Source organism: Curcuma longa, chromosome 1 (assembly GCF_044706935.1).
Source record: "Curcuma longa cultivar G26 ecotype Majalengka, Jawa Barat chromosome 1, ITB_CL_G26_1.1, whole genome shotgun sequence".
NCBI lineage: Eukaryota > Viridiplantae > Streptophyta > Magnoliopsida > Zingiberales > Zingiberaceae > Curcuma > Curcuma longa.
In genome coordinates this window covers 13624694-13637034 of record NC_133861.1, presented here as the reverse complement: position 1 = coordinate 13637034, position 12341 = coordinate 13624694, and the positions used below count along the sequence as shown (strand labels likewise).

At 38.6% G+C, this 12341-nt stretch overlaps 1 protein-coding gene and 1 pseudogene across 1 annotated transcript; both read left to right on the top strand.

Moving 5' to 3' along the window:
- Window positions 1–1202: 1202 nt before the first annotated feature.
- Window positions 1203–2306, top strand: LOC141829501 (uncharacterized; annotated as a pseudogene).
- Window positions 2307–5338: 3032 nt separating this feature from the next.
- Window positions 5339–12341, top strand: LOC141843745 (subtilisin-like protease SBT2.2). The gene is made up of 10 exons (XM_074731782.1): window positions 5339–5535; window positions 6846–6999; window positions 7904–8301; window positions 8590–8685; window positions 8766–8838; window positions 9887–10169; window positions 10347–10678; window positions 11034–11304; window positions 11451–11732; window positions 11818–12341. The coding sequence occupies exons 1-10, from the start codon at window positions 5339–5341 to the stop codon at window positions 12246–12248; spliced, it is 2517 nt and encodes an 838-aa protein (XP_074587883.1). The 3' UTR covers window positions 12249–12341.

Here is a 12341-nt window from a genome sequence, read left to right as displayed (position 1 = left end):
ACGGCGTTGTTTAAGGACGTTTGATTTCAAATGTCCCTTTTAATGGAAGCTCGTGAGCTTTGACTAATGTCGCCGATATAACGGCGCTTGGTAGAAGACAGCGAAGGTAGCAGGAGTGAGAGTTTACCCAGGTGCCGCGTGGGTCCCTGGCATACCTACCATTGCTGGTACTCCAACAAGGAAGGTGGATGAGTGGGTCTTCAGACGCTAGTGGGGAAAACTACTGCTCGTGAGGTGGGGCCAGAGAAGAAAGGAGGAAGGTGCGCAGGGAAAAACGGGAAGTTCTATTTGGGCCTCGCATGCGGACGCCAATCAGAATGAAGAGAATCGTAAAGCGCAGGTGCTGCATTTGCGACATGGTACAGCAAATTTAAATTTTGGGAAGCGCCACTTTTAATTTATGAGAAGTAGCGAACAAGAAAAATAGATACTTTATTCAGATTTAATAATTCCGATATCCTGACTTAATAATTCCGATAATCCTATTTAAAAATAAATAAAAATTAAAAAGATATTTTCTATTTTCATTATCAGTAAAAAAACGTCGTGTCCGAAGTTAAGAAAATTTCATGTTATCCTAAATTTGATTTTTAAATTATTTTTTTAGCCAACTAATCAGATAAATGAACTAGTGTACCTTATACCAATTTTAACTAAAATTATTACACATTAATAAACTAATATAATATATATTTAATCAATATTAATATAATTTTAATTAATATTAAATAAATTTTAAATTATTCTTTGAAACAATAATTTATAAAAAAAAAATAAAATAAAGTTTAATACAGAGAAAAAAATATTAGAGTATTTAGTGGACAAGGTGATGCAATAATTATTAAAGCCTAGATCCTAATCCATTTACCACGAACAGATCGGATTCGGATCCTATGATTCGTATCCCAGCTGATTCGACTCCCTCCGGTCTACCTTTCAACCGCAATTGAATACCCGCAAGCAGACAGTTAGTCCGAGTCAGCATGCCTGTTGGATCTCAGCTGTCGATAAATGGATGGATAAATAGCATCCGTTGGATCGTTCAAAGATTTACACTGGATTCCTTCGTCTCTGTCTTCAGTTTGATATATATTTTATTTATGAGGGTTTAATCGTAAAATGGAGAACTGGAGAGGAAGGCATCGTCTTCAGTGGCGGAGTATTATTTGTGCCTCCCGATCCATGATCGCCGATTTGCCCCGATGCGGAACCCGTGGAAGAAGTTCGGGGCCGGCGGCAGTGGCAGCGGAGTTTCTCGTCTGCTCGCCGGTCTCCGCCCTCCCGAGCAGGGTGGATCGCTTGTCGTACAGACCGGCTTTCCCACCTCCCTCGCCGACCTCGTCGTCAAGAACTGCGGTCGCTTGAAGAAGCCCTCTCGGAGGAAGAAACCGCAACCGTCCGAGTTTGACTCCTCCGTTTTAGGTTCCGTCGTATCCTCCTCCGCTGTCGCCTCAGCTCCGCCGTTCAATGTTAGTCCTCGACCTGGTCCCATCGATCCGCCCGCTCCGGAAGCGGATTCGAGCTCCCTGTCGTTTCTCGGTTCTTCCGTGACGGTGATTAGAGAGAGCGAGTTTCTTTTGGTTGTGATTGTGGTTTTGTTGGCTCTGGCCACCGAAAGGAGAAAACTGGTAGTTGTTATCATGCTCTCTGCCATTGTTCTTCGGCTATTTGATTGGAATGGGCTTCGTCTTCTTCTATTCTCGAGTCCGCGCTCGGGAGCGAAGAAGATTTCGATTCATCCGTCAAGGATTGGGAATTGGAAGGAAGGGGAGTGGTTTCGCCGATCAGGGAAGTCACAACCGATAGCTCTGCGGAAAGGAGCTCTGTCGATTTGATCCAGGGGAGAGAGGTTTCGTTGGAAAGTAGAGGCCTGAAGAAGGTTCACCTTGAACCTGCTTCTTCTCCGAAGCCCAATTCAAAAGTTAAGAAATTCCTCAGAAAATTACTCCCTAAGAAGTTTCGCCGGCGAAAGGGTCACAAGGAAAGAGGAGATCTCATCGCCGAATCCAATAAAAAAGCAATCTTGGATGAGATTACAGAGTTAGATGAGGCAAGCTGAAGAAACACCGTGAGCCTCGTTGCCTCCGATAAGGTTTCTGGCCATCAAAAAGAGTATTTCAAGTTGGCTAAAGAGGATAGGCATGAAACAAAATCCAGGAACTCCCAGGTTTTTCTAGGCTGTTGTACGGCTAGGGCTTCTTGGTGGTAAGACTTCAGCCATTGTTCTAACTGTCTCTTGGTGTCTATTATCCAGACCAATTGAATTCCTGAGGAAGAAAGGAATGAATTTGTTTGTTTTGTTGTAGAATAGATGCAACTTTTTGTTTCCTCCTATCACTTGTTAGGCATAACTGTGTTGGTGTTTTTAATTGAGTGAAGGTATATATGATGTTGTAGGGCAAACAGGTGGAATGCTCTTCACCGGACTAACCGCCGGATGAGTCATGATCCAGATCTAACCATGTGCTTTGAACCTTAAAAACAAAGGAAGTGGGTGCTCCCGTGTCTGAATCAAGAGGGCCAGACACCAGGTGAGAAGTCCTAGTAGGTCGGGTGGACCGAGGGGCAAAAAGTCCTAGTTGCGGCTAGGTGAAAGTCCTAGTAGGTCGGGTAGACCGAGGGGCAAAAAGTCCTAGTTGCGGTTAGGTGAAAAAGTCCTGGTGGGTTGAGGATTCAGGGGGGGCCTGTGGTCCTTTGTTTGAGGGGGGGTATTGTTGGGTTGCAAAGGTGCAAACATAGTCCCACATCTAAAACACATGGGAAAGATCATGGGTTTAAAAGGATGGAAAGTATCTCCATTGACTTGAGGCCTTTTGGGAGAGCCCAAGAACAAAACCATGAGGGCTTAGGCCCAAAGTGGACAATATCATGCCATTGTGGAGATACAGACATCCTTGGGGACCCTACATATTTAATATTAACTTTTCACATGTTAATTTTTAAAATACGTCACATTTAAAAGATTACATATAAAAATTATTTAATGATTTAGATGTGAGCAATCTTAATATCTCTCTTCCTTTCTCTCTCTCTTTCCATTCATGGAAAGCAAATCTCTATTATTCCTTTCATTTATCTATTTATACAACTTGAATTTATTTTTTTAATTTAACTATTAAAATCAGAACCAATATTTGATATTAAATCTATTTTTTCTAAATTCTATTTTATGATTGTAAATTTATAGAAATCCAAATAGAGTAATCTATTTCGATCAAAATTCACTTATAGACTTATAATATTTAGATTACACTCATTTCAGCTGATGCGAGTTTCTAAGATTTTAATGAATCTAAATGTGTCCTCCATTATTTATTTTAAATTTTTCAAAAGTGTTCTAGTATTATGATAACTTTTTCAAATGTTCTACTTGAAGATTTTTTTCTCCTTAATACTATTAAGAAAGTTCAAAAATAGTAAAGGATGATACATTTAAACTCTTTAGTACTTTAAAAACTTATGTTAGATGTACAATCGAAACTATCTAAGTCGATCAGTGAATTTTAATTGAAATCGACTGATGAATCTAGACTATTTAAATTTCTACGAATTTTCAATCATATAAAAAAAATAGAGTTTAAAGTTAAATTAAAAATAATAAATTTGAGTTGTATAAATTAATAGATAAAAAAATTTATTTCTCACGAATAGATAGAGGAAGAGAGACATTGAGGTGGTATCCAAATCATAAATAATTTTTATATTTAATTTTTTAAATATAATATATTTTGAAAATCGATGCATAAGAAATTAATATATATAGATGAAAGGGATAGATCGGAAAGATCAATATGTCCTTTGATCATTAGCCCTATGCGTGATTTGAGAATTTCGGCTCATCAACTAACACCATGCACATCGCACGCTGGTCAACAGAAAAGACGCCGCTCCCAAGAGGTGGGAGATCTTCGAGGGACGTCCTTCCTAGTTCCTATACAGTGTCCACTTTCTCACAAGGCCATATACTCACTCGTGATTCACGTCGACCTCTGTGCGACGGCTCTAATCCGGTGACAACTCCGACGACTCACGGGTTGATTATTGTCCATGGGCGCCTAGGCCAGCGTGACCTTTTGCCACAGATATTATATCACCACAATTTGCGAGCACCCTGCGGATTTCTTCCAATCACTGGTTAACTCAGTGAGTTCCAAATTGTTGGCAGTGAGAATACGTTCCATCAGCCTTAGAGATGCAATTTGTTGGCTTCTCTTCCACCTCAGAAAGGCCTTTAGATTTGTACAAATTAATTATGCAGCAATCACTATATATATATATATATATATATATAATGAATACGACAAATAGGCCGAGAAAAGCAAAGCATGCTTCAGACATGATAATGAGCGGAATAAAGGCTTCTGCTTTCTCCTTCAACTTCTTTCTTTTGCCTTCTTTAAGTTGTTCTTTTATGGCTCTGCACATGGACATGGAGGAGTGTAAATGGCTGCTTCATCATCTGGCATGTTGCTCTGCAGCAGTTTAGCCAAAAGCCTAAAAAAAGGTGAAGTCAAAAAAGAACAGTGCGCTGCGTTCCAAGCTTCGACTGGGCATGCATTAATTTGTTTGACGGGATTTTTACGGCCGTCATAATGAGTTCTGAGATTTTTATGGAAATCTGACAACCAAGATGCCATCACTTAATCGACAATTAAGAAAAGCGAAAGTTAAATTTTGGAGTTTATTACCGTAATGAGTTCTGGTGTTGTCATCACTAATTGTATTTGACACATTGGTTTTTGTATGCAATCTAATTAGATTATAGCTGATGTGATGTGGTTGCACTAGTCTGAACATTTTACTCTCAAGGTGTTCTTTACACAGTTACAGATGTCACCGTGCGTCTCTTCGGACAGCTACGGCCTCGGGAAGAGCTCACTCCAAAGCCTCGAGCCCTTACATGAGTTTTCATCTTAAAAACCAAATAAATGCCTTTGTGAGCCTCCTCATCAAACTAATGTAATTGATAAGATTCATTATACCATTCTAGTGAAATACTAAGCAGTAGAAGTAGAATACACCAAACAGTCACATTACTTAAAAGTCTATATATTTAGAACAGCGAAAAGTGAAGCACTGTATATACAACAGTGAAACGAACCACTAGCGAAACAGAGTTGTTAAGCTGTTAAAAAAATCAAAAGGAAAAAGTTGTTATTTTCCCACTTTTCTTATGCATCCTCCACTCGATTGCGTTGTCATCTTCGAAGGCAAGGTCCTTGGCGTTCAGTTGCTAGAAGTAGTGATTTTTGTCTGTGACAACTGCTCTAACTTCTGCTTGCATGGAGGAGTTGAAGAATTCTCAGCTGTGGTTCTGAGCTTCTAAAGGTTCCTTCAAATGGAAGGATTTCTGTCGTTGTGCCTCTTGGTTCTTTCCTTCCACGGCTTTCTGTTTTGGGGCTTTGGCCAAGAGGATGCTGCTGTCTACATTGTGATCATGAAACAGCCACCTGTGGCTCGTCACTTTGGTGAAATGATGGACAGTGGGATTAGCCATGCGGATTCTGGGAGTTTCAATACCCTCCATAGGCAAAGGTATTGTCTTTTTATTTTACAAAGGAAATTTGCACCACTTTTTATTCTTCAATTTGTGTAGGTTTATGCTAAGTAGGTAGGTGAAATTGCATCATCTGATCCCACCATTATTTCTTAGTCGAACTATGCATCTTGTGTTTAGCGATTTTGCTTTGGCTATTATGGCAGAGTAGAACTGTCAACACGACCTAGGTCATTGATGTTCAAATATGGCATCACTAATGAAAGCTTCACTCATCTAAATTTGTAGTTTGGAAGTTATTATTTACGATTACCTCCCATAAAGTCTGGATGAATGTGATCACTACCTTATTTTCTTCTTGATAATGCATACGATAGCAAACCCCATTTAGTGAAGATGAGTTTTTGAACAAGACTTTAACAACTTCCAAGATCTTTACCAACTTGATACCCCGACAGCTTCAGTTGTGATCAGCACCTACTCCAGATGAGAATTCTTTGTTTGGGAAGTTTGGCCGACTTGCCACAATTCTGTTTGTATGTAGGGAATGAATGAAAATTTGGTAGCCCCACGTCTAGTGTCTGGAGCAGTTAAGGCTCTGGGTATGCTTCTCGTTTTCATCCCTGCCCCATTCCTTCATGATGTGGCAGGGCAGGGCTGAAAATGATAGAATATCAAAAGTTAAGTTAGTAGAAAGTATTAATCATCATAATTTAATACTTATTTTTAAGTAGTGTATTTCATCAAGGCACAACTATGTCGAGATGTTAGCAGTCAGGCGTTTATTAAGTTCAATTAGAGTTTGCGCAGAGTCTTAAACTTAAGTCCAAAAAATATTTTTGTGCATGTTAAAGACTAATTTTTAAGAACTTATTTGATATGTTGATTTTTAAAATTTTGATTAATATGTATTGATGGTACAAGACTTATTATAATCTTGATGATGTAGTTGAAATAGACATGCATATGTAGTGACTATTTATATTAACTCTACATGTACACATATAAATTTTGTTTCACCATTAAATCCTAGGCTAGTTTGTTAAAAATAAAACAATATTTTCAATTGAGTTTTCAATCATGCCTATTTTAATTTGAAACTAATAGGTCAAGTATTTTATTAGGCCACTACTTAAACAAGCTTATTAACAAGTTTCTTCCACAAATAATACATGCTGCTGACGAACTTCACTTACTAATTTTTAGGAGCTTCAATTGCTTTGAGTACTGATTTTTGACACCAATCATTCTTCTCATGTTACAGCCTTTGTTGGACTATCTCCCATCTAAATTTTCTATATCATGATTTATCTTGTTCCAGCAAATTGTGACACTGTCATTACTGCAGGAACTTTTCGAGCACAGACAGGAATTATAATTCATATCTGCTTCGGCTTCAGAATTCTTTGTTGAGGAGGACACTGAGAGGAGAAAAATATATCAAGCTCTATAGCTATCGTTACTTAATCAATGGATTTTCTGTTCTTATCACTTTTCAACAGGTTGATTGCTTTATGCAAGTTAATTTTCTGTTTATTTTGGTGCTATTTGCTTTGCAGGCCAGATCACATAAAGATAGTCCAAACTAATTCAGTTAGTCTTGTTGGTCCTAGTTTCTTTGTTTTTAAGCTAGATCATTTTGGTTCCAATTTCGTTTGATTTTGGTTCTTTTGGGGCTACCCTGCGATTATAGGACATCTATAAATGTGTAGTCATTGCTGTGCGAACTCAATCTAGGATAGCAGGATTGTTTGATTAATGAAATTGAGTTTGAAAGACATGCTTTCTTTGACCTTACTACTCTCTGTATTGCTTGTATTCTCTTTTGTACCCTTCACTACCTTTTGCCACTTCTCCTTGAGTTAGGGAAACATGCTTTGGTTCCTTGACACTTAACCAAAATAACAAGTATGCACTTTTCCTTTTGTAAAAAGGGCAGCCTAGTGCACAAAACTCCCATCAATGCGGAGTCCTGGGGAAGGGTCGGACTATATTGAATTTATTGTACGCAATCTTATCTTGCATTGTAAGAAGCTGTTTTCGCGATTCGAACCTGTAACTATAAGGTCACATGGCAACAACTTTATCATTGTGCCAAGGCTCTCTTTGCACGTATCTTTTGAACGATCAGTTTCATGTACAACTGATCACTAATGCTTATTACTGATTGGACAACTGATCATAAAAGGTTTCATGTACTACAAATCCTTTGAATGAAACACTCGAATACAAAGTTATAGTATCTGCTGTGTGAGAACTGATCAGCCTCCATGATTAAGTATATGCATGGCCTTTGCATTTATTTTGCCTTTTAGCTGATACTTCAATATCCTAAAATCAACTTAGCATTCACAGCTTGCATTTTGCATTTGCTTTCTGACATGATCTTGTTGTTCACTGTGAAAGGCTGACAAACTTTTGAAGAGGCGTGAAGTAGCAAATGTGTTACTGGATTTTTCAGTTAGGACTGCAACCACACATACTCCTGAATTTCTTGGTCTGCCTCAAGGAGCATGGATTCCAGAGGGAGGTCCTGAAGTTGCTGGGGAAGGAATTGTAATTGGTTTCATTGACACAGGAATTGATCCAACTCACCCTAGCTTCTCAGACAAGCTTTCTATTAATCAATTTCCAGTACCACATCATTTTTCTGGTATTTGTGAAGTGATGAGAGACTTTCCGGCTGGATCTTGTAACAGAAAACTAATTGGAGCTCGTCATTTTGCTGCTTCTGCAATAATAAGAGGGGCTTTCAATGCTACCGTGGACCATGCTTCGCCATTAGACAGCGATGGACATGGAACGTAAGTGCTTTTACTTCCATCAGATGTGCAATTTTGAGATTCTTCCTCATTTGCTTGGGTTACTTTTTGATACTTCATTGTCTGATCGACTAGCTGAATTACTAGTTTCCAGTTAAGAGATCTTTGGACATTTTCCATGATAGCTTTCTTTGCTAGCAAGAAACTATGCTTTAAGAATCCCTAATTCATTGTCATCTCTAATATGACACTGCCTTTACCAGAATGGAGAAATGGTGAAGTTACTGTCTGTCTATATTCTGCTTGATTAAATGTCATGGGCCAATGCAGGCACACAGCATCCATTGCGGCTGGTAATTATGGAATCCCTGTTGTCGTGTCTGGCCATCATTTTGGGAATGCAAGTGGCATGGCCCCTCATGCACAGTAAGTGGCTACTTTTATTTGAAACAAAAGGCCAAAATGCTTCCTGTGTAAGATTTTTCTTAATCTTTCTGAATTCCCAGTATTGCGGTGTATAAAGCTTTGTATAGAAGTTTTGGAGGTTTTGCAGCTGATGTTGTTGCTGCTATAGATCAGGTAATCAGGTGTCAACTTTATCCTATCCATCAAATTAAATATTTTATTTGAAGTTCAATTGATTTGCTTTTTTCCACTCGGCTTTTTATATTACATTAGTTGTCAAACTAACAAGCTAAAAGGAAGAATTTTTGTGGAAATTTGCAATTATCAATCACATGTTGGTTTAAGGATACATTTGAGGATTGAGTACACACCTGATTCATTCTGACAGAATGAGGAATTTGCAAGTGTTTGATAATGGAAAACAAAAAATCTTAAGAAAGTAGAGAATGAGAAAATAATGTGGGGTTATACAACTTTGCTCTACTACTTATATGCTAGAACAAATTAGTGTGTCATAATCTTCCCCATTAAAATACTTGAAGTATCCATCCAGAACCAATGTCTTAGCCATAGCTCAGAATCATGTAAGCACCAGAACTCACTCCCCCATTTTACATGTCACTCTTTAAATATTTCATGATGGCTATGTGTAGGTCTGATCTGATATCAAAAGAATCAATTCATCTAGTTCAAAGAACTGTCCATTAAGCTTGGTCAATGTCCCAAAATGTTTAAGATATCTAACTTATCAAGTCTGTGAACCGTTGCGTTAGTTCACAACCATACATTCGACTAAAGTAGGATGTACAATCTCCTCTGCTTAATACCTGATGTCTTTGCTGAGATTCAAAATCCAACTGATAGACCAGAGTCATCCTTAATTTTCAACATATGAGTAATAATTGTGGTCCACCATCACACATGTTGCCCATTCCAAATGCCTAACCATGTCTAGGATCAGATCCTCTTAGATATCAATTGTAACAATTTCCCATATTAAACAGTTGATTATTAGAGTTATTGGGCTCAACTAGTGTGCCAAATTGTTGTAGCAATCTAACTTTGTTGCAATAATCCACTTGAACATCTCACAATTCTCCATATAGAACTAAACAATGGTGTTATGGTTTCGCTTCGCGGGCTCTTTACGCTATCTAGCTTACAACTTGCTTTTGGCTTATCATGCAAACTTCTTGTCATTTGTAATTGTTTTGATTCACAGGCAGCTCAAGATGGTGTTGACATCATCAGTTTATCCATCACTCCCAATAGGCGACCTCCCGGTTTAGCAACATTCTTCAATCCAATAGATATGTCGTTGTTAGCTGCAGTAAAAGCTGGAATTTTTGTTGTTCAAGCAGCTGGCAATACAGGACCAGCACCCAAGAGCATGTCTTCCTTTAGTCCTTGGATATTTACTGTAGGTGCATCCTCTCATGATAGAATCTACAATAACTATCTTGTACTTGGCAACAACTTGACAATTTCTGGAGTAGGACTCGCACGTAAGTTTGGATTCTCATTTCAGTTTCAGATGATAAATAAAAAAGTTGTTCCTTTTTGCATTATCTTTTTCTCATCCTTTCATTTCACTGGGGCATGCTTTGTTTCGAATTCTTTTACACCTTAGTTGAATGCATGTTTTTTACTTTCATCTAATTATTGGTTCACAAAATTTGCAGCTGGAACAGACGGTAACTTGATGCATCCTCTTATTACCGCCACTCATGCCTTGAAAAACGAAACGACAATTGAAAATGAACTGTACTTACACGAATGCCAGGATTCAAGTCTATTAAAGAAAAATTTGATTAAAGGAAAAATACTGGTCTGTGGTTATTCCATCAGATATGTGCTGGGTTTATCATCCATCAAACAAGCATTGCAGACAGCAAAGGATACAAGTGCAGTTGGAATTGTATTTTACATGGATCCATTTGTTATTGGGTTCCAACTCAACCCGACTCCTATGCCTATGCCTGGTTTGATAATACCATCACCAGATGACTCGAAGGTATACCGATTGTGGAATTCTAGTTCATACATGTCAATGTTATTTTAGAACCTTGCGTGCATGTGAGCACATCAACTTTATGCATTTTGTTTTGAATTTTATGCAAACTTCGTTTTTCAGCTTTAACTTCTGTGCTAGTTTTTGCATCATTTTCCATAGTGATAGTCTTTGTCCTCTGACTATTAAAAATTTTCTGTTATGCATTGTAAGTTCATTGTGCTGGCTCATTTTTCAATAACTATTCAAAAAGTGATCATGTGAAGTAGGGCTTTACTAGTTGCTTCTTATGATTTCTTCTGATCTGTAATATTATTCTCTTTGATTGTACTAATTTTGGTTCCACGATTTGCCATAGGTATTTCTGCAATACTATAACAACTCCTTGCAGAGAGGCAAAAATGCAAAAACCATAGTCAAGTTTGGTGGTGTTGCAAGAATACTAGGAGGCCTTAAAGCTAACTACAGTATCTCTGCACCGAAAGTAATGTATTATTCTTCTAGAGGTCCGGATCCTGAGGACAATTCGTTGGTTGATGCCGACATTTTGAAACCCAATTTAATTGCTCCTGGCAATTCCATATGGGGTGCTTGGAGTTCACTGGGCACAGAATCTGCTGAATTCCAAGGTAATGATGATAAACCACTCCTATAAAATTTTTGGGTTCACAAACACTAGGATGATATCTGAATGAACGAACAATGTTTCTTCTTTTATATGTTTGAGATTTATAATCAAGTTGGTTCCTGAAGTTATTCTAATTCTACCATTTAGGTGAGAAATTTGCAATGATGTCCGGGACAAGTATGGCAGCCCCACATGTCGCTGGGCTTGCTGCTCTGATCAAACAGAAGTTTCCAAACTTTAATCCTTCAGCCATTGCTTCTGCTCTCTCTACTACCGCCACACGCTTAGACAAGCAAGGTGCGATGATCATGGCTCAACGTGCATACAGCAATCCAGATTCCACCATGTCACCTGCAACACCATTCGACATGGGCAGTGGCTTTGTAAATGCTACTGCTGCTTTAGACCCTGGACTAATTTTTGAATCAGGTGACTTGAGTTCCATTAGCTCATACGAAATTACTGCATCTGCATATTTATGCCTTATAACTCAATTTGGTCCTTTTTAATGCAGATTATGGTGACTTTCTTTCCTTTCTGTGTGGGATCAATGGGTCTGCTCCAGTGGTTCTGAACTACACTGGCCAAAGCTGCTTGTTTTATACGAAGACGGGCTCCGACCTAAACTTGCCTTCCATTACTATAGCATTACTCAATCAATCTAGAACCATCACGAGAAGAGTTACCAACATTGCAAACAATGAGTACTACAAAGTCAGCTGGAGTGCACCCTACGGAGTCTCTGTTTCAGCATCACCGACACGATTTTTCATCAGAAGAGGCCAGCAACAAAACCTAACTGTTGTCCTGAGTCCAACCATGAACAGCAGTTATGCCAGCTTTGGGGGGATTGGGATTTATGGAAGCCAAGGCCATAAGGTGTTCATTCCCTTGTCCGTCGTCATGAAGACCATGAACAAGGCCACATCAGATAGGAACAACTGACTCTTGTGCTGGCACCACTTGGAACTCATTCTTTATGCAACATTTGTATATTTTTGAAGCATCTGATGCAGTCAAAAAGGGTGAATGACCAAT

Coding starts and splice junctions, on each gene's coding strand:
- LOC141843745 (XM_074731782.1), top strand. CDS start 5,339: ATGGAAGGATTTCTGTCGTTGTGCCTCTTGGTTCTTTCCTTCCACGGC. Junction 10,679..11,033: donor CATCACCAGATGACTCGAAG/GTATACCGATTG, acceptor GATTTGCCATAG/GTATTTCTGCAATACTATAA. Junction 11,733..11,817: donor TGGACTAATTTTTGAATCAG/GTGACTTGAGTT, acceptor TTTTTAATGCAG/ATTATGGTGACTTTCTTTCC.